This window comes from Acinonyx jubatus, chromosome A2 (assembly GCF_027475565.1).
Source record: "Acinonyx jubatus isolate Ajub_Pintada_27869175 chromosome A2, VMU_Ajub_asm_v1.0, whole genome shotgun sequence".
Lineage (NCBI taxonomy): Eukaryota > Metazoa > Chordata > Mammalia > Carnivora > Felidae > Acinonyx > Acinonyx jubatus.
The window spans coordinates 152,857,223-152,878,593 of record NC_069383.1 but is presented as its reverse complement, the minus strand read 5'-3'; the positions used below and the strand labels follow the sequence as shown (position 1 = coordinate 152,878,593).

At 57.5% G+C, this 21,371-nt stretch overlaps 1 protein-coding gene across 1 annotated transcript; it reads left to right on the top strand.

Annotated features, from left to right (window-relative positions):
* Positions 1-1,584: 1,584 nt before the first annotated feature.
* COLGALT1 (collagen beta(1-O)galactosyltransferase 1) lies at positions 1,585-19,909 on the top strand. The gene is made up of 12 exons (XM_027038301.2): positions 1,585-1,909; positions 3,651-3,761; positions 4,440-4,557; positions 8,375-8,509; positions 10,120-10,324; positions 12,483-12,602; positions 16,693-16,769; positions 16,854-16,960; positions 17,098-17,230; positions 17,762-17,889; positions 18,775-18,981; positions 19,214-19,909. Exons 1-12 carry the CDS (start codon positions 1,647-1,649, stop codon positions 19,479-19,481), a joined length of 1,872 nt encoding a protein of 623 aa, XP_026894102.1. The 5' UTR covers positions 1,585-1,646; the 3' UTR covers positions 19,482-19,909.
* The last annotated feature ends 1,462 nt before the right edge of the window (positions 19,910-21,371 follow it).

Genomic DNA, 21,371 nt, shown 5'->3' with positions numbered 1-21,371 from the left:
CACTGATTGACTTCCCTCTGCCTGCCAGAGAAGCCATCTGTGTCCTGGCAGTTGACAGCTTCATTGTATCACAAGCCTTACAGCTGCTTCCGGAGCAGGTTCCGGAGGGATTTCCCCAGGGTCCTTCTGGGTTCAGCTTTCAGAGGGGGAGATGCAGACTCCCCGTGGAGATGGTTCCGCCTCTTTCCGCCCTGGCGTTTTCAGCCTCCCCACGGAGAGTTGCTTCACTTTTCCTGACTTTACCCTCCAGCTCCAACTTCTGAGATAACATTTGTGCTTCTGCAGCCTTGTACAGCTGTTGTTGTAGTTTTTAAACCCAGGATGTGGTGTTAATCCTGCAAAACTGGAGAAACAAGAATTTGCCATCCAGTCCTCCTGGAGAAAATCGCTATTTGTCTTTGGTCCGAAAACCTTCTAGTCTTTTCTCAGTTTATCAGGGTATGGGATACATCTTGTCACTCTGTTTTTCTAACTTAATATGAATGCTCTGGCCAGGTTCATAGAGTGCAGAATTGTTTTTGCCATTTTATTACAGAAAGTCTCTAACATACCCCTAAAGCAGAGCCCCAAGTGTGCCCCTACTCGGATTCAGCAGTGACCAGTGTGGCCAGACCCCCTTCCTCCACTCCCTTCCTCACTCCCTTAGTCAATCATGTAACCAGTAAATTTTAGGTTGTGCTTCCAAAACATTCAGCTAAAAACTGAACTTGCACAAATGATTATTGTAGAAAAAACTGGAGAACAGAAGAAAGGAGAGAAATGAATTTGGAAGAAGGGGATGGACAAGGAGAAGGGCATGGGGAGGAGGAAGGGCAAATATCACGTGACTCGGTTAGCCGCGCGCCGGGAGCCGTGAGCCGTGAGGCTTTTTGGGTCAAGCCCACCGCCCTGTCTTACTTAAATTCAAGCCCTACAGTCCCCTGAGCACAAGGACACACTACAGTGCCCCGAATGTCACTTAACAATATTGAATCTCCTCCTTCCGACCATACTAATAAATGTACACCTGAGCATCCTTCTTAAAACTTAGTTTTTAAGAATGGCCCAGAAACAAGCAATCGTAAAGTACATTGATAAGAGTCCTGGGAAACAATTCCCTGATAGCATTTCTCTGGAAACTCCCACCCTGCCCCCAGATCGCGTGCTCAGCATTTTCAAGTATCTGGCTCCAGCAGCCGCCAACCTTGAGGCGTCGGGAAGACCCTATAGTACAGATGGACAAACTGAGGCTCACACTGGGAGCCCACGGTGGGGCTGAATTTGAAGCCAGGTCTGCAGGACGCCAGGGACCACGCGCGCTTCACACCCAACAGCCCTAGACGACGTCCCCGTGAAACCTGGTCCTAACTAGCCAGCTCCGCCTGGAGGCACATCAGGCGGGGGCAGGTGTCGGGAGGCAGGGCTTGTTCTGAGCTCCGGCACCTTGAAGGCACCAGAGTCACGTCAGATTGGAAGGCTCGGGGCTCTCTGTGCCTTTAAGGCCGTCCTGAGGGCGGGGCCTGGGAAACGGGCCCAGACGCCTGATTCACTCCAGGCGCTCCTCCCCTTTAAGGCGCGCGGCAGGGCGGGGCCCCCCCACTGGCCTCTTCAAGGCGCGGTCCGCGTCCGCCGGCAGAAAAAACGGCTTAAAGGCGACGCGTGGCGCGATGGCGGCGGCCCCACGCGCGTGCAGGCGGGGCTGGCGGCCGCGCCCGGTGCTGCTGCTGCTGCTGCTGCTGGCGCTGCCGCCCCCGGGGGGCCCACCGGGCGCCGCCGCCTACTTCCCCGAGGAGCGCTGGAGCCCGGAGTCGCCGCTGCAGGCGCCGCGAGTCCTCATCGCGCTGCTGGCGCGCAACGCGGCCCACGCGCTGCCCGCCACGCTGGGCGCGCTCGAGCGGCTGCGGCACCCGCGGGAGCGCACGGCGCTGTGGTGAGCTCGGCCCCCGCCCGGCCTGCTTGCCCCCATTCGGGCGGCTCCACGCCACGCGCTGCCTGCTGCCCCGGCACCGGGCGGGGCGGGCCGGACCGGACCGGACCCACGCGTGGCCCCCGCTGGCTTCCCTCTTCGGGGCGGGCCGGGCGCGCGGGCCCTTTGCTTTTGCCGTCCCGCCCCTCCCCCTGTCCCTTCCCCGCCGCATTAGGACTGACCGACCGCGCTCTGCAGATCCGGGACCCCTCGCGCCCAGCCCAGGGCTGGGCCGCTCTGCCTGGGACTAACCCTCAAACCCGCTTCGGAGCACCCACAGCCCCAAAGAAGGGGAACCCGGGGTCCCCGCGGCCCACACGGCACTTCCGCTAACAGAAAGACCTTACGGCTTCTGGCTTCTGCTGCCTTCGATCCCGAACCCAGCCGGAGTCAGATTCCCTGCCCTCTAACCAGCGTGGGTGGGTGGGTTACCGGACCCTAGTGGCCAAAGGGGGAAGTGGCTCTTTCCTGGCAGGGGAATGGGGCCGAGTTCTGCCTGACTGGTGACTTCCCGCCTCCTGCCTCAGTTTCCTCATCTGGAAAATGGGGGGCCTTAATGTCACTGAGGTTGGGTCCGTCTCAGAAAATTAACCAGTTAATGCCTGTGAAGCCCTTGTGCCTGGCGTCTCTGATTTGGTGCCCGATGGGCCAGAGCTGGGACTAGTACTCTTACCCTTATGTTGTCATTAGTAATCATCACTGCTGTTGTTGGCGACTTCATAACAATTTTTTTTTGGTGGGGGGATAGCTCTCATCTTTATGGTTAACCTGAGCTCTTAATTTTTTTTTTTAAGTTTATTTATTTTTGAGACAGAGACAGAGCATGAACGGGGGAGGGTCAGAGAGAGAGGGAGACACAGAATCTGAAGCAGGCTCCAGGCTCTGAGCCATCAGCCCAGAGCCCGACGCGGGGCTCGAACCCACGGACCGCGAGATCGTAACCTGAGCTAAAGTCGGATGCTTAACTGACTGAGCCACCCAGGTGCCCCAAACCTGAACTCTTAAATGGCTCTCACTCCTCCACCCCAGATTGCGTAGCCTGGATAATCCAAGAAATGTTTGTTGAATTAGTAAGTAACCACAGCCCACTATAAGGTGGTGTTGTTCATAAGAGACAATTGAGGAAGGGGGGGTGAGCGTATGTGATATACTGGCTACATTTTAAAATTAAATTGCACAGGGGCGCCTGGGTGGCTCAGTCAGTTAAGTCTCCGGCTCTTGATTTTGGCTCCAGTCATGATCTCATGGGTTCGTGGGTTCGAGTCCCCTCTCTGGCTCTGTGCTGACAGTGGAGCCTGCTTGGGGCTCTCTCTTTCCCTCTCTCTCTCTCTCTCTCTCACACACACACACACACACAAAATAAATGAATAAACTTTGAAAACATGGTAAAACTAAATTGTACCTATTTAGTACTTGGGGTGGTTATAAGATCCTAGATGCTCAATCGTACTAACGACGTCTGATGTGTTTTTCCAGAATGAGCTCGTTTGATCCCCTCTGCAGCCCAGGGAAGTGGGTCCAGTCCTCCCTCACCTGTATTTCAGATGAGGAAACAGGCAGCGAGGGGGGGAAGCGTCTTGCCCAGGGCTATAAGCTAGTGGGAGGCTGGCTTGGGGTCCGGAGTCTGTTGTTGCCCTGCTGCCCCGGTGGTCTGCCCTGCCTCACTGTCCCCGGCCTCACGCTGCCTGTCCTGCTCTGCCCGCAGGGTGGCCACGGACCACAACTCAGACAATACGTCGGCTGTGCTGCGTGAATGGCTGGTGGCTGTGAAGAGTTGGTACCACTCTGTGGAGTGGCGGCCGGCGGAGGAGCCCAGGTGAGCTTCGGCTTCTGCCCGGATGCCCACCCCCCCCCCCCGACTCCCCAACAGCCGGACTGGGCTGCGCCCTCATTCACACACCTTTCCTGATTCCCCATTGTCCCAGCTCTGCAGCCTTAAGGGCTGGCCTGGGCTGCTCTGATCCGCCTTCAGCTTCAATGGGCCGGAATCCTCCAGCTGGACCTTTGCCCCAGAAATTCTCTTCCCCGCAGTTCCCTTGGGCCCTTGTCCTCCTGGTGGTGGGGACACCTACTGCTTTGTCCCCAGTGTCCCTCTGTGCCCTGGCACGAGCTCTACTGCTTAGCTTCCCCATGATCCCCTGGGCAGTGCTGACCCCTGGTTTCTTTAATCCTTTCAGGTTTTTTTTATTAACCCGTCTGCTGCCCAGACCAGATTCCGAGTCTGGGAGGACAGGCTGCAAGTTTGCTTCTGCGGCTCCTCTTACCCTCAGGAATGACCCTGCAAGGCATAGAGGCCCCCCGACCCCCATCTCCAGAGCTTTCTTCCTCCTCTGCAGCTGGCCCTGGGCTCCCTCCCCCAGTTTTCTCCTCTTGCTTCCTCGCAGCCTTCAGATCCAGCCCACACATCCCCTCCTCCAGGAAGCCCTCTCTGACCACTGCCCCCTGGGTTGCGATGGTGCCCCACGCTTCCCACAGCACAGCTGCCTCTCTGCAGGTCCTACCCGGACGAGGAGGGCCCCAAACACTGGTCCGACTCGCGCTACGAGCACGTTATGAAGTTGCGCCAGGCAGCCCTGAAATCTGCCCGGGACATGTGGGCCGATTACATCCTGGTGAGTTTCTCGGCCAGCTGTCCCAGATGGCGGGGGAGGTCTGGGTGGCCAAGGGAGGCCGGAGCAGTGGGCTGTAGAGACCAACCTTAACCCCCCCGTTTACGGAGGGAAACAGGCTCTGAGGGGGAGTGAGTTGTCAGAGGTGACACAGCTGGGTAGCAGAGTTGCTGGGATTCAGTCCAGGGCCCCCTGGGCTCTTAGTCATCAGGTTGTGTTCCTAACCGTCCCCTGTGGTTGGACCCTTGGGCCATCTCCTTTTTATTGCCCCTCCTGCACGCCCGACGATAACATCCTCTGGGCGAATTCCGAGAAGCTAGTGGATGGGGTGGGGGCCTGGGGGGCACTGGCAATGGGGCCTGACTTTCACTTCCTTCTGGGCCGGCCATTGCCTCTGGAGGGAGGGACGGTTCAGGCGCAAGTGCAGTAATGTTAAGGTATCTCCCCACAGGCCTGCGAGCCCTGTCAGCCCATCCCCTTGATCTGGACGTGATCTCCCCCCTGGTGCGGGTGGGGGTGGACGGCACTGAAGGCTAGGCCTGGCTCCCCGTGGAGGCTGAGTGCACCCATGCCAGCCTGACATACCTGTGGTTGGTCTCCATCTACACGCCGGGCCCTTAGCTGCGGTCTGCACCTTCCTTATTTACTTAATGGGCAGATGTCTGTGAGCCTCTCCCCTGCCCTCCATCCGCGGGCCGGACCCCGAGGACACGGTGAGGGTCAGCACGGGCTGCACCCTGCCTTCCTAGAGTCCCCGGAAAGGTGGACGGGACCAGAAAACGAAACTGAGCGAGGACATACCAAAAGGCAGCCAGTGCTGTAATCGTACAAAGGCAGCTGGTGGCGGATCGGTGTCCTGGGGCTACGGTGATAAAGTAGCCTGCACTATGGGGGGGGGGGGAGCTTAAAATGATGGAAGTTTATTGTCACGCGGTTCTGGAGACCAGAAGTCTGAAGTCAAGGTGTCCACAGGGCTGTGCTCCCTCTGAAGGCTCTAGAGGAGGGTCCTTCCTCACTTCTTCCAGCTTCTGGGGGCTCCACATGTTCCTTGGCTTGTGGCCACATCGCTCTGTTGTCGGCCTCTGGGGTCACACGGACTCCTCTCTTTGTCGCTTCTTATCAGGTCGTTAGTCATTGAATTTAGAGCCCACCCTACTCCAGTCTGACCCCCTTTTAACCTACATCTTAGTTACATGTGCAAAGACCCTATTAAGATCACAGTCACAGGTTACCAGGGGTCAGAATTTCAACATATCGTTTTCTGGGGGCCCCCGTTCAGTCCACAACAGATGGCATAATCAGGGTGCAGGGTTGGGGGCCTCCCTTAGGAGGGGACCCTAGCAGTGGATCTGAAGGAAGAAGGAAGCCAGCCTCTGGGGGGACACTGGGGGACAGTGTCTGAGGCAGAGGGAACAGAGTAGGGCACAAGTGTGGGGCATACAGGGACTGGCGAGGAGGCCGGTGTGGCTGGAGGGGTGATGGAGGCGGTCCTGGAGTGGTGGGTGGGGGCCAGACTACGCAGACCAAGGGAGAGATTTCGTTTTTACTTTGAGGGTAATGGGGAGCCATGGAGGGTATGTGAGCACAGGAGAACTGTGTTCTGATTTATGATTTTCAGAAGCCCCATGGCTCCTCCCATGGGGAAGCAGGGTCTGTTGGGGCAGGAATGGGGTTAGCAGGAGGCCAGGGTAGAGGCCAATATGGAGGAGGAGGAATGGGGAATGACTGCAAATGGATTGGGGATGCCTTTTCAGGCCGAGGGGACAGGCTCTGTTTGGGGACTAGATGTGAGGGTGCCAGGAGGACCCCGTGTCCCTGGCCTGAGCTCTGCAGAGAGGGTGGAGGAGAAAGAATGGAACACCCTTTATGAATTACTTTTTCTTTTCTTAAACTGAAAAAAAAAAAAAAGAACAGACTCCTCCTGGGAGCCCTGTAGGTTGATGTGTTATCAGCCCATTTACAGACGGGAAGGTGGAGGCTCAGAGAGGTAGGTGACCATGTGCTGGGTGGCGTCTCGGAACCAGTGAGGTGCAGAGAGGAGACTGGACCCTCCTGGAACCATCTAGCACAGAGCCACCTTGTCTGCTTCCCCAGGTTCGAGGCTGGCTGGCTTGCACTCCTCTCCCTCAGCAAGCTTGGGGGGAACTCAGTGTGTTTAAAACTAAAGAAACAAAAACAAAAACAAAAACTCAAAGCAGCTTTCGGCATACCAGGGTCTTTCTGTGACTGGGGCCTTTGGAAATCCATACTGGGATGTGGACCCCTTTGTCCGGTGTTTTAAAATTGTTACAAAAAGGATCTCTCTAAAGGAAGGAAGGGAGGGAGGGAGGAAAAATAGAAGAAAGAAAAAGGGGAAGAAAAGGACCCTCTTTTTTCCTCCTTTTGCAAGCGATATGGGTGTTACTGGTGTGAAAATACACAAGAAAAAAATAAGAAACTTAGGAAAGAAAAAAAAACAAGCAAACCTTATAATCTTACCTCCCAGGGAGACTCACTTTCTGGCTGCTTTTCTGTGTTTTCTAATTGAGGTGCAATTTACATAACATAAAATTAACTGTTTTAAAGCGGACAACTCAGCGGCATTTAGTACATTCATTATGGTGTGCAACCACAACCTCTAGTTCCAGAACATTCCCAGCACCCCAGAAGGAGACCCTGTCCCCATGAGCAATCACTCCCCACTCCTCCTCCCCCAGCCCCTGGCACCCACCAGTCTGCTTTCTGTGTCTATAGATGCGCCCGTTCTGGACATTTCATGTAAATGAATCATAATACCACGTGGCCTTTTGTGTCTGGCATCCTTCACCGTGCACCATGTTCTCAAGGCCCATCCATGTGGTAGCGTGTGCCAGAACTCTAGTCCTTTTTGTGGCTGAGTCATGTTCCTTGAACGGATGGACCACGTTTTGTTCATCCCTTCTGCCATCGACGGACACTTGGGTCATTTCCGCCGTTTGGCTGCTGTGGCCAATGCCACGGGGAACCTGGGTGTGCAAATGTCTCATCCCTGTTTCCGGTTGTCCTGGAGCACGCCTCGGAGTGTGGAATCGCATCGTGACCTGCGTATCCCCGGTGGACAGGACCACCCTTACCCCATCGTTTACTGCGGCGCGATTCCCAGCCGTCTTGGCTCACTCCGCGGTGGGACGCGGCCCGAGCCCCCCTGGCTGGTTTGCCACCACCAGACTCTTGGGTCGTCCCTGGGTTGTGTGATAAATAACACTGTGGTGAGCATCCTGGCGTGGCCTTGCTGGAGAGTGTTGGTGACGCGTGGTTTGGGGTGGGGGGACCAGCAGGCACCCCTCCCCCCCCCCCCCATGGTGACGCCGTTCCCGGGCTGGTAGATTTCATCTGATGCTGCAACAAGGAAGTTACCATCTTTTTATCCCAACATTCGAGGCATTAAAGGAAAAAAAAAAAAAAGGCTTATGTGAAGGTCTGATTTTTATACGCTTTTTATCAGCATCTAATTGACGTTAGGAGAAGCGTGTGTTCCTCCCAGCCACTCCGCACAGAGGTGGCCTCTGCTCCGACTGTCCTCGTCCTCCAGCGCTGCCCGTTTTGAAAGTTTCCAGTGCTACATCTGGGACCCATTTATGTTGCTTTGTGCTGTGTGGTCTGTCCCTTCTCTTGCCGCGTAGTGTATTGTATGAGCATGACTTGGCTTGTCACTTGAGGAACCAGGTGGCTTCCAGGGCCCCATCTGCTGCTCCGGGATCCCCAGGCACCCCTCCCCTGTAGGACTCTGGCTGTTCAGAGCCATGGCCCAGCCCAGGTCAGTCCCGTGACCCATGCTGATGCTGTGTTGGGTGTTTTGCAGTTTGTGGATGCAGACAACCTGATCCTCAACCCTGACACACTGAGCCTCCTCATCGCCGAGAATAAGACCGTGGTGGCCCCGATGCTGGATTCGCGGGCTGCATACTCCAACTTCTGGTGTGGGATGACTTCCCAGGTCAGGGGGCTTCTGGGGTAGGGTGTGGGCCGGGGGTGGGAGGGGTGAGCAACTGGAGGCTGTGGCTGGAGTCTAACTTATCATACCACCTCATGTGAGCATCTCACAACATCATTGTGATAATCCTTAAGTAGCTCCTCTGGGGAGGGGCTGTGATTGTGCCCTCTCCTCCCCACCCTCTTCCCAGTTACTGAAGCAGAAATAGAAACACAGAGAGGAGTTGACTTGCCTAAGCTCACACAGCTAGGAAGGGGCGGTGCCAGGATAGGACTTCAGGCACCGCTTGATCTAGGTATTCAAACAGCATTCATGTCTTCCTCCATCCTTTGGGTGGCTTCATTTTCAGACTCTTGAGGCATGATCCCAGCACCATCTGGCCAAAGTCCACTTTGGTCCCTGTCTAGTCTCCTCCTACACCCGAGCCAGTTACTGAAGCCAGGAAAATGCCAGGTTCGGATTGACCAAGCCTGGGCCACAAGTCCCACCCCAGGGTTGAGGCTGGGGTTGCAGGCAACTCCAGGGGGAGTGAAAGGGTAGGTGCTGGAGTGGGGACCATGCCAGCGGAATGGGGTTTGGTGGCTGGAGCCGGGACCCCTCTTGACTCTGCCTGTCTTTTTAATTGTTGGGTGATCCACATAACATAAAACTCAGCTTTGTTTGTTTATTTTTATTTATTTTGAGAGAGAGAGCAAACAGGGGAGGCAGAGAGAGGGAGTATCCCAAGCAGGCTCCGCACTGCCAGCGTGGAGCCCGACGTGGGACTCGAACCCACAAACTGTGAGATCATGACCTGAGCCGAAATCAAGAGTCAGATGCTTAACCAACAGCTACCCAGGCGCCCCAAACTCACCATTTTAAAGTGAACAATTTCACGTTTTCTATTTGTTAAAAATATGTCCTAGAAACCTAAATGTTACACTCTAAGAATTACAGTTTGTAAAGGTATGATGAAGAGAGAGACCAACCTCCGACTGTTAAGTCATCTTTTCTAGAAGATTCCCCCCCAACTTCCTTGAAGTTGTCCAGCGTAAATCAAAGGATCACAAAGATCCAGCCCTTTCTTGACTTTCTGATTTCCTCCTTCCCTAATGTCTCCTGTCTTTCTTCTTCTTCTTCTTTTTCTTTCTAATTTTTTAATCTTTCTTTATTTTTGAGAGGGAGAGTGCTAGCAGGGGAGGGGCAGAGAGAGAGGAAAACAGAGAATCCAGCGCAGGCTCTGTGCTGTCCGTGCAAAGCCCCACGTGGGGTTCGAACTCACGAACCGTGAGATCATGACCTGAGCCGAAGTCAAGAGTCCAGGTTGGACGCCCAAGCGACTGAGCCCCCCGGTGGCTCCCTCCTGATCTGAAGTGTGGAGCTAGGTCTGCGGGTGGACAACCGCTTCCCTTCCCTTATCTGCCACCCCCCCCCCCCCGGGTGGCTGAGGTTCTGGTGGGGGGTGGGGTGCAGATGAGGCCTGACCGCACCCAGAGCTTTGCACTCAGCGAATACCCACTGCGGCCAGAGGCTGACATCTGGGTCTCGCTCTCCGAGTTGTTCCATGCCTCCCGTTGTCCCGGGCCCCCCGCCTCACCTTTAGGGACCCCCGCACTCTGCCCCTCTCCCTGCAGGGCTACTACAAACGCACACCTGCCTACATCCCCATCCGCAAGCGGGACCGTCAGGGCTGCTTTGCGGTTCCCATGGTGCACTCGACCTTCCTGATCGACCTGCGGAAGGCGGCATCCAGGAACTTGGCATTCTACCCTCCTCACCCCGACTACACCTGGTCCTTTGACGACATCATCGTCTTTGCCTTCTCCTGCAAGCAAGCAGGTGAGCCCGCAGGGAGTTGGCCATCACTGGGGCGTCCGGTTCATTGGGACGGTGCCGAGCCCACGGAAGGCTCACAGAATCAGAGCTGCAGAATGCAGGGATGGCTTCAGGTGTGGCTGTCGCCAGGTGTTAGGCGATATCCTCAGGACCTACTTATTTTTCAGCCCCAGCTTTGCTGGGGCGCTTCACTCCCCAGGTGCTTAAGACCTATTTATTGAGGGTTATTCCCATCTTGATATTCTCCTGTGTTCTCCCAGTTTTCTGTAGCTGAGCGTAATTGTTCCCTAACTGTACAGTTAGGGGAAAAAAACTAAAAAAAAATTTTTTTTTAGCATTTATTTTTTTGAGGGACAGAGAGAGGAAGCGGGAAAGGGGCAGAGAGAGGGAGATGCAGAATCCAAAGCAGGCTCCGGGCTCCGAGCTGTCAGCACAGAGCCCGACGTGGGGCTCGAACCCACAAACGGGGAGATCATGACCTGAGCTGAAGTCGGACACATAACCGACTGAGCCACCAGGTGTTCCCCCCCCCCCAAAAAAAAACATTTTAAAGAGAGAGAGAACACAGCCAACCATAGCTGACCTGTCATATTTTTAAAACCACCGTGCGGCCAACTACGGCCCATGGGCCAAAGCCGGCCCACGATCTGTTTTTCTGTAGCCACGAGCTAAGAATGCCTTTGGTTCGTGGACCCAACTGCATCATGTATGTGTGCGGGGGGGGGGGGGGCGTGTTGTCCAACAAGCAATTCTCGGACACCAGCATTGTGTCCTATTATTCAACTCCGTTCTGACACTGTCTACCCAGAGATAGTGTCAGATTCCACAGGTTGAGGGCTCGGTCCTACAAGACCGCCCCCGCCCCTGCCCCGGCCCCCGACTTCACATGCCAGCCACCAACCCATGGTCTCACCATTAATTTGCCAGAGCGGCTCACAGAATTCAGGAAACCCCTCGACTCAGTAGATTACTGATTTATTATAAAAGGATAGAACTCGGGAGCGGCCATGTAGAGGAGACGCCCAGGGCCAGGTACGTGGGAAGGGGCGCCGAGCTTCCTCGTCCTCTCCACGTGCACTGCTCTCCCCACATCTCCACGTGTTTACCACCCCGGAAGCTCTCTGAACCCCATCCTGTCGGGTTTCTATGGAGGCTTCCGTGACATAGACGCAGTTGATTGAATCGTTGGCTCTTGGTGATTCAGCCTCTACGTCTCTCCTCTCCCCAGAGGTCGGGGGGTGGGACTGAAGAATCCAACCTTCTATTCATGGTTGTTTCAGGGCCTATAAATAAAGTTTCAGCGGCACGCAGCCACGCGCATCCATTTAAGCCTCATTTATGGCCGCTTTCGCGTTCCAACGGCAACTGAGTCATTCAGACAGAACTGTCTGGCCCAGGAGCGTAAATATTGACCGTCTGCCCCTTCACAGAAAAAGTTTAACCAGTTAAAACGAAAAATCATTTTCACCGGGTTTTTTTGTTTGTTTGTTTGTTTTTTACTTAAGGGGAAAAAAAAAAAAGATTACACAAGATACAAAGATGTAAACCACTCAGAAAAGGGCGAATGCAGACGGCTCTGATGTAACTAATGTTTTGTTCAGCTGCAGCCCCTTTCTGGGCATAAGGGTGCATCTGGTGGGGTCCACCCGCTGTTTTGCGGTTGGGTTTGTCATGGAATCCTGCGGGGACTGAGTCCGTGGCCGCGCAAGGCGCCTGTTGACAGCTCTGGAGTTTGTCATGGGCTTGCCCGGCAGCGTGAGCCCCTCCTCTGGCTCCTGGCCCCAGGTGGGGAGCTGAGGAGCCTCTGCTGGTTGCCAGGAGCAGCGGGACCTGTCTCAGATCCAGCCCCGCCCGGGGCCATGCGGCTTCACACCATTTGCACTTTTTTTTTTTTTTTAATAATTCGTTTTAACGTTTATTTATTTTTGAGAGAGAGAGAGAGAGAGACAGAGCGCGAGCAGGGGAGGGGCAGAGAAAGACGGAGGGAGACACAGCATCCGAAGCAGGCTTCAAGCTCTGAGCTCTCAGCACAGAGCCTGACGCGGGACTCGAACCCATGGACCGCGAGATCACGACCTGAGCCGAAGTCGGGCGCTCAACCAGCTGAGCCACCCCGGCGCCCCGCCGTTTGCACTTCTGATTGTTGTTTCCTCGGCCCCAGAGGTCCAGATGTACGTCTGCAACAAGGAGGTATATGGCTTCCTGCCAGTGCCGCTGCGGGCGCACAGCAGCCTCCAGGATGAGGCCGAGAGCTTCATGCACGTGCAGCTGGAGGTCATGGGTGAGTCCACCCGCGCCCAAGTCACTTCCCTTTCTCCGCCACCTCGCACCCATCCCCCGATGCGAGCGTCTGCCGCGCGCCAGTCCCTTGGCTGGGGGCAGGGGGTACCTGGCACGAACAGCTTGGGCAGGTAGCTGTGCACAGCCTCCCGAGAGCGGTCGGGGTGGGCTTCCCGGAAGAGGTGGCATTGAGATGCAGGGTGGACGGGAGTTAGCCAGGAAGAAGATTGCAGCTGAAGGATCAGCCCTCGCAAAGGCCAGGACGCTGGAGGGGACGTGAGCCCAGCGAACAGCCAAGGTTGACGGGGCAGAAATGGAGGTGGTGAGCTGGGCAGAGCTGGCAGGCGGAGCAGGGCAGTGGCCTCAGACACCAAGCTGAGGAACAGGCCTTTTTCCCCGGTGGCAGGTGGGAGCCATGGAGGGTGTGGGAGCCCAGGGGCAGCAGCTTTTCACTGATAGACCTTCATGTGCATGGTAGCGTCTGGGACACTGTCATCTTGAGCCGTTTCCTCATCTGTACTCCTGCCAACCCCCAGACCCACTATTCTTTGTCTTGTATTTCTCTTACATGAATGCTTTTATTTTCCCCACTTGAATAGATTTATTTTAAAAAGGTATTTGTATCATAGTTGCAAGCTCACGTCTTTCTAATATGTATGTACATATACACATCAATCCATAAACTCTTAAGCCAGCCGTCCCTCCTGTGGGCCCCTGAGGTGGGACAGGCACGCAGGGCTGAGCTGCCCTCGTGGTGGTTTGAGCAGCTGGGGGGATCTCGGGAGCAGCCAGCAGTGAGACACTGTCCACCTCCACGGGGGCCTCGCCCTGTGCTGGCCACACACTCCCCCAAGACGGCCTCTGAGGCGGCATGGCCACTCCTCCCACTGCACAGACAGGGAGGAGCCCAGCTCTGGGGCTCGTTTCCCACTCTGCCCATGCTCTAGAAAGTTCTGTCTATGGCACCCCCTGGTGGCTGAAGGTGGAATGGCACCCTGCCTTCTGGGGCAACTTCTGGGTATTTGGAGGTGACATCTGGAGGCTGCAAGGTGACCAGGCTGAAGACCGCCCCCCCCCCCGCCCCCGCATAACATCTGAGCGTCTGGGACGGATGCCCACACCCGGCCCAGCAAACCCCACCAGACTGCAGTCACAGGAGGTAGATCTCTGCTTGTCACCAACTCCCACTGGCGACTAGACCCTGAGAAATATCTCCGAGGCTTCCGTAGCTTTCCTAGTTTAAAGTTTCACAAATATTTCCAGTGTTATCTCCGGTCAGGAAACCATTCGCGCTGCTGTTAGAAACCGAAAATGACAGAGGGGCGAATATTTCCCCGTTTTCTCAGGGGCCAGAGCAAAGCATAGGGAACGAAAGGAAGGAGGGGCTGGAGGTTTCAGGTGTTGGTGCAAATCCTTCCTTCTGGTCTGAGTGAAAACCACGTGTCCACCTGTGGGCGCTTGGACCCAGGCTGTGCGTGTGATTTTTTTCCCACGCATTCAAGTCTGTCTTACGGCGAAGCTTCAGACTCGCAGAAAAGCTCCGCGAGGTCCCTGAGTGTGGGGAACCCGGAGACTTGCTTCCTTGCCCCGCCCCCGCCCCCGGACTATGCGGCGTCTCTCCCTGTCGGCCCGTAAACCTTGCTGGATAGAAGTCCTGTCCGATGAGCTTTAGCCACACGGCGGCGATGGGCGTTGTGTGTGTGCGGGTGATGATCGCTTTTGTATCCTGTCACCAGCCACAGCCCGGGCCCTGGCCTTCCCCTGGCCCCTGTTTCCTCAGCGGATGGGTTTGGGCTGCCTGGTGCTTCTGGAAGTGGAATCGCCCCGCGTGCCTGTCTCAAGTACCAGGTCGTCCGCCCAGCGTCCCGCCGGTGCTGCCGTGGCTGCTGGATGCAGCTGAGGCTCGTCCCCTACCTTGCTGCCCGGTGTCACTAGTTCTCTTACTTCTTAGACCAGTTGCAGAGTCCGTGGGTCCCTGAGACCACACTCGGGTCTGATAATTCGCTAGAAGGACTCAGGACTCACCGGAAGCTGCTACACTCACAGTTACGGTTTATTACGAGTGAAAGGACACAGATTACAGTCAGCAGAGGGAAGGGGTGTCTGGGGTGGTATCCAGGAGCGTTCCATGCATGGAACTTCCAGTCGTCCCCTCTCTGTGGGGTCGTGTGGACAGCTTGTACTTTTCCCAGCACCAAAGTGTGAACAACACGCATGGTGTACTGCCAGCCGCGGGTGCTCCCCTGAGGCTCGGTGTCCAGGGTTTTTATTGGACTCACAGGGACCTGGCTGACTGCCACATGGGTGACGTCCACGTCTAGTCCTCGCAGAGGGCGAGCTGATTCCACATGGCGCAAGATCCTACATCACACTGTTGGCATAGACCACCCGGTGTGGCCCAAGACCCCAGGCAAACAAAGATAGTCCTGCCAGGCAGGATGTTCAGAGGGCTTCCACCTCCCAGGAGCTGGGGACAAAGGCCAGACCTCTCTTTGGGCAAGTTCGATTATTCACCCCATGATGGGTCTGAAGGTGTTAGGTTTTTATAACCACTGTGATGTGACTTTCTGGAAAGGCTGCATGGCTTTGCTCCTTCTGGATGCCCGATGTGCTCCATTTTCCCAGAACAGGCAGTAAAGAGGAGATCCTCACTCCCCACAGGCAGGCCAGGGGAGCCTGGGCCCCAGGGGAGGGGCAGAGGCTCAGAAAGAGAAGGGAAAGGCACCTAGAGTTTGCACCCGGGTGCTCAGACCCCAACATCTTGCCCTTGGTCTCCGGCTCCCTCAAAGAGGGCAGGGGGTGGTCAGAGCTGTGTAGGGCCCCCAGCAGGCAAAAAAAACCAAACAAACAAAAAACCCAGGATGTGGTGTCCCTGGGGGGCCCAGGTTGGCTTCGGGCCTCGCCCAGGTCTGTCCCAGACAGAGGGGCCTGTGTCTGTCTCTCAGGCTCACATAGGGCCTGTATTCTTGACGGCCGCAGAAGCTGCACTGCCCATGAGGCTGGGCTCCTCTGGGCCAGCCCAGTGGGCGTGCAGGAGCCTCCCCAACCCCCCGTCCCCACCCGCGGATCTGATCCTTCTGAGGGAAACCACCAGGGGTGTGCCAAGACAGGGGCCCAGGGACATGGTCTGAGTGTCGTTCACTGCAGCTGACAGGGGAGTGGTCATGGCCACTCTGAAGTCCTTGGCATAGCTTGGCTTGTAGGCGCTCCAGTCACACGGTCACCATCCCCCTGCACGTTTCCTGTGGTCCTCTGCGCGTGCGTCTGTAACCAAAGTTCCCATGTTTCTAAGGATCCCAGTCACTATTTTAACTTGACTATGTCTTTAAAACCTTACCTCCAAATAAGGTCACATTCCGAGGTACGGGGGGTAAAGATGCCAACATACTGGGGAGGACACAGTTCAACCCATAATGTGTGTCGTTTCGTGGCATCTTTTCCTGAAACCTCTGGGAGGAGGAGGTAAAGAACTTTTTGTTAGTGGTTTTTATTTATTAGAGTCCCATTTTATAGATGAGGAAAGCCAAGGCCCAGGCAGGTCAACGTCACACGGCTTGCCATCATTCCTGTGCTCGTTCTACGAGTAATTATTGAGTGCCTGCTGTGTACCAAGCGTTGGGCACTGGGGACTCAGCGTGAGTGGACAGACCTGGTGGCTGTTCTGTGGGGCACACGGGAGACAGGAAACCAGAGAGGTAGGACTGCAGGGTTGGGGTTCGATGGCAGAAGCCCAAGTGTTGTGGGAGCCAGGAGGAGGTGCCCCGCTCCAACTCAAGAGGCCGTCTTAGAAGTCAGGGGATGGAGGGGGGGAAGGAAAGGGGTTTCAGGCAGAAGCCCAGCGTGTGCAAAGGTCCTGAGGTAGGAAGGGGGTGCATTTGGGGCAGTGCCGACAGCCCGAGTGAGCAGGGGTGGGGAAAGAGACTAGCACCAGAGTTGTGAGTGGAGCCGGCTCAGGCACAGCCTCCAGTGCCAGGCTAAGGAGTTCGGGGTGACGGGGGGTCGCACAGGGGCTGGGATAGGGAGGTTGTTAGGAGGCCACGGCCCCTCCCTGAGGGACCCCAGCGACCCCGTGGCCTCTCTCCGCCCTACAGTGAAGCACCCACCGGTGGAGCCCTCCAGGTTCATCTCCGTGCCCACCAGGACGCCTGACAAGATGGGCTTTGACGAGGCGAGCCAGGCCTTCCTTCCCCGGGGGCAGGGGTGGGGGCAGGGGCCCGGCCTGGAGTCTCCCACTGAAGCTCCGGGCCCACAGGTCTTCATGATCAACCTGAAGCGACGGCAGGACCGGCGAGACCGCATGCTGCGGGCGCTGCGGGCGCAGGAGATCGAGTGCCGGCTCGTGGAGGCCGTGGACGGCAAGTGAGTCCCACCCCGGGGGGTCCACACGCATGGGTGTAGACCGCTCCCTGGTGGGTGCGGACGGTGGGAGGGGGCGGGCTGACGGCGGGATGGCAGGCCGAGCGGGGCTTCCTCTGACCCCTGCTCCCTGCCTCCAGAGCCATGAACACCAGCCAGGTGGAGGCGCTGGGCATCCAGATGCTGCCCGGCTACCGGGACCCCTACCACGGGCGGCCCCTCACCAAGGGCGAGCTGGGCTGCTTCCTCAGCCACTATAATATCTGGAAGGAGGTAGGCCTCGCAGGGGAGGGCGGGCTGTCCTCGGGTCCTCCTGGAGGGGATCACTGGCGCCCCCTGCAGGCTTCCGGAACTTCAGCGGGACACAGGGCCTCTCTCCGGTGACTGCTTCACCGGAAGTCCCCTGAACCCTGGGTGGGGCAGCTGTTGTCCCTCCTTTGTGCAGAGGGGAAAACAGACTAGGGAGGGAGGGGGAGCCCGGCTCCCACAGAAGGTGGGGTCTGAGACCCAGGGCCCCCAGTTGAGGGCTCTTCCAACCCAGCTGCTGTCAAATGTCTCCGGAGCCTGGTCTCTGTGCTCAACATTTACAATTAGAAACGACGGCCACAGGGACATTAACCAACGCCAGCCCCGTGCCAGGGGCTTGGCAGCCACCCTCAAAGGGAGGGAGGTCGATCCAAAAGACGGTGAGGAAGGTGCCTGTTTGCTTCCCTCCGGCTGCCCCAGGGCCTTTAAGCAGAGCTGACTTCAGGGTCGGGTCTGGCCTTGGTCTTTGTGTGACGTGGGCAGGGCGTCCTCCCTCAGGTGGTGGACCGCGGGCTGCAGAAGTCGCTTGTGTTCGAGGACGACCTGCGCTTTGAGATCTTCTTCAAGAGACGCCTGCTGAACCTCATGCGGGACGTGGAACGGGAGGGTCTGGACTGGGACCTCATGTGAGTGGGGGGGTGGGAGCAGGGCTGGTGGCGTGGTCCGGGGCCCAGTTTAGAGTGGGGTGGAGCTGGAGCCTGGAGCTCAGAAGGGTGGCCTAGAGCCTGTAGGTCTGATGGCCTTTGCAAGTTAACAGGCTGAGCCAACTCTTGGGGGTATAGCAGAAGAGGCCCGGCGCTCCCTGGATCTGAGAGCAGCTGGGGCTTGGGGCGTGGCCTGGGGTGGGTGTGGTCAGGGCTTGGGAGTGTTCCCAGAAGCTGGGGGCCTGGCGGACTGTGGGGGCATAGCCAGGGAGCCTGGGTCTTGGACCAGCTCCAGGTGGGGTGTGGCCAGCGTATTTCTGGAACAGTCCTTTGGAATCTCCTCTAGGTCAGTTGGATCCTCCTCCCCGCCTCTGTCCTTTCTTCCCTCCCTCTCTTGCTGTCCTGCTGGATGCAGGGCCCTGATGCAGGCTCTAGGCCCCAGACTGTGGACCATGTTTGTAACAGGAGCAGCAGCCGTACCCCTTCGTCCCTGACCCCTCACCACATTCCCGCGCCTTGCCCAGCTGCCCCACAGCCTTGTGAAGTCAGAGCAGCTTCCCTCCCGGCCCCACTCCTTCCCGTGGTTCAGCCTCAGCGAGGGTCCAGGACATCCTTCCCTTCCCAGCTCCAGATCCTCCCGTGGCTCCCCAGTGCCCTTGGAAAAACCCAGTCTCCTCCCTGCATACCTCAACCCCTGGGGTCCTCCCTGGCCCAGCCACTCCGGCCTCCCCATCGCTCCCCAAACACACCACGCCTGCCGCCACCCCGGGGCCTGACGGAGGCTCGCTAGGTCTCTGATTTGCTCGCTGGGCGTCCTCCGGCGGGCGGGAAGGAGGGGGGTGACAGGGCCCTAACTCTGCACCCCAGCTACGTGGGCCGGAAGAGGATGCAGGTGGAGCGGCCGGAGAAGGCTGTGCCCCGTGTGAGGAACCTGGTGGAGGCCGATTACTCCTACTGGACCCTGGCCTACGTGATCTCCCTGCAAGGCGCCCGCAAGCTGCTGGAGGCCCAGCCGCTCTCCAAGATGCTGCCTGTCGACGAGTTCCTGCCCGTCATGTTTGACAAGCACCCAGTGTGAGAGGGGGTTGCGGCGGGCACGCGGGCCGGGCTCTTGCCGTGGGTCTGTCCCAAGGGTGTGTCTTTTCCGCTGCCTGCTTCTTCCCCCGTGCTACCCCCACCCTCCGGCTCCACGTGATCCCCCCCACCCCCCCCCCCCCGCCACTGCCCTGCCCACTTCCGTCTCAGTCTGTCCCTTACTCCCAACCCACTGCTGCCTCTCTTCTCGCCGCCCCCCCCCCCCCCCCAGGTCTGAGTACAAGGCCCACTTCTCGCCCCGCAACCTTCGCGCCTTCTCGGTGGAGCCCCTGCTCATCTACCCCACGCACTACACAGGGGACGATGGCTACGTGAGTGACACGGAGACCTCGGTCGTGTGGAACAACGAACACGTCAAGACCGACTGGGACCGTGCCAAATCCCAGAAGATGCGCGAGCAGCAGGCACTGAGTCGCGAGGCCAAGAACTCAGACGTGCTGCAGTCCCCGCTGGACAGCGCCGCCCGAGACGAGCTCTGAGGGGCTGCGGCGGAAACACCAAAGCAGGCATCGCTGGCCCAGCCTCCTTGTGCTCGCCGGGGACAGAAGGGCCCCCCCCCCCCGCCCCCCAGCACCCTGCGGACCCCTGGCCGGCCGCAGAGGGCCCTCCACGCAAGGCGGTATCCAGCCAGCTCTTGTTCAGCAATCACGTGCACGCAGGCAGCTTTAATGGAGTGCCTACTGTATGCCGGGAACGGGGCCCGGAACCGGGGGGATCAGATGGGAACGAGACACGTTCCTCTCTTCAGGGGCCGAACACCTGAAGTCCCCGCTGTGTCCCAGGCTTCTGTGTTAGCGGCAGTGAGCGAGGCGCAGTTATTCCGTAGGCCAGTGATCAATTCAGTCGTCAAGGTTCTACCGAACGCCCCTCCCCCCACCGCCCCAAGAATCAGCACTAGTGATACACAGTCATTGTTTTGATTCATTTAAGTATTTATTGAACGCCTACTGTAGGCTGGGCACCAACCATCCTAGGCTCTGGGAATATTGAGATTGACCAGCCCCTTTCGTTCATTTCTTCCAACAACACATCCGAGCACCCGCTCTGTGCCTGCCTGGTACTCGTGACACAAAGACAAGTTCTCACTGACTCAGAGCATTTATCGAGTGCCTGCTGTGTGCTGGGGATGAAGAGAAACAAGGTGCTTTTCATGCTTCGATCGGTTTCCTCCCCCCACCCCCCACCCCATCTAAAGAGCACCTACAGGCATTAGCGATACAGTGTAACACTCACGTGCTAAGTGCCAGGCCACTGAAATGCACAAGACGAGTCTTTTATCTCTTTGTGCAGCAGGCATTTATTGAACGCCTGCTGTGTACCAGACCTCATGGACTCCCAGTGGGACTGGGGAATGATTGGCTGAGTTTGACCCCTGCCCACCCCTCCCCACCCCGGTCACCCAAGCTTGTGCAGACAAAATCCCCCCCCCCACCACCCAGGAGGGAGGGTGGCTCTTCCTTCACCGGGGGCGGCTGTGGGTCCCAGTGACCACAGGGCCACACGCAAGCTCCCCTAGACCCAGCCCCCCTGGAGGGGGCAAGGGATGAATACGGGGGCTGGGTCTCCTGTGCTCACCCCTGCTCCTGTTTTGACCCATCCCCCTGTTGGCTCGACCTCCCCGGCCTGCATCCCACGTGTGGGTCCTGCCTGCGCAGTGGGGTTCCTGCGTTCAAGCCTTCGGTGGGGTTGTTTGTGTGTTTGGGGCCTTGCGTGGGCTCAGCTGCCCCCCCCCCCGGCGGTCCTGCCCGAGGCCTGGGCAGGATGTCCCCCAGTGGGGGCTGGAGGGCTTGCTGTGTCTTTGGCCTGGAATGAATGTCAGAGCCAGGACTTTGCTCTCGTAGGGACGACTGCTCACTGGGTCAGGTCCTGGATAACTTGCTTATTTTTTTATTAAATGTTCCCGGTTGGTTTTCACATAAATCTGTGTTCTTTTCTTGGTCCACTGCTCCGCTGACCACCAGTGCACAATCACGCTCCCCGCCCCCGCTGCCGGCCCGTGTGGGAGGAAGCCAGGTGCCGGAGAGAAAGCCACTGGTGGAGTGAATGCGGGTGAGGGTGTAGTGAGAGCCCCATAAAACTTCCCTGGAATAGCCCGGGGACAGCTGGCCAAGTGCCCTGTGTCCTGGGGGGTCGACCGTGGGGTTGCTGCCAACGACAGATTGAGGAGACAGGCTGCCGTGTTTTGGGGTCTCCGGGAAACTCCTAAGATGAGGATTTGAGTTGTCAGAGAGGTGACTCCAGGAAGCCCCGAGGGGGGGTGGGGACGGGAGATTAGGATGCCAGTGAGCACTTGACTCTGGGCAACTGGGGACCTCAGGAGACTGCATCAGAGCGGTCCCACCCCAGGGGCGATGGAGGTGGGGCGTTTA

Bases quoted from the DNA above. Each gene is read 5' to 3' on its own strand.
- COLGALT1 (XM_027038301.2), top strand. From the start codon at position 1,647: ATGGCGGCGGCCCCACGCGCGTGCAGGCGGGGCTGGCGGCCGCGCCCG. The intron at 8,510-10,119 runs GTCAGGGGGCTT...CTCTCCCTGCAG, and splicing joins GGTGTGGGATGACTTCCCAG to GGCTACTACAAACGCACACC. The intron at 10,325-12,482 runs GTGAGCCCGCAG...CCTCGGCCCCAG, and splicing joins CTTCTCCTGCAAGCAAGCAG to AGGTCCAGATGTACGTCTGC.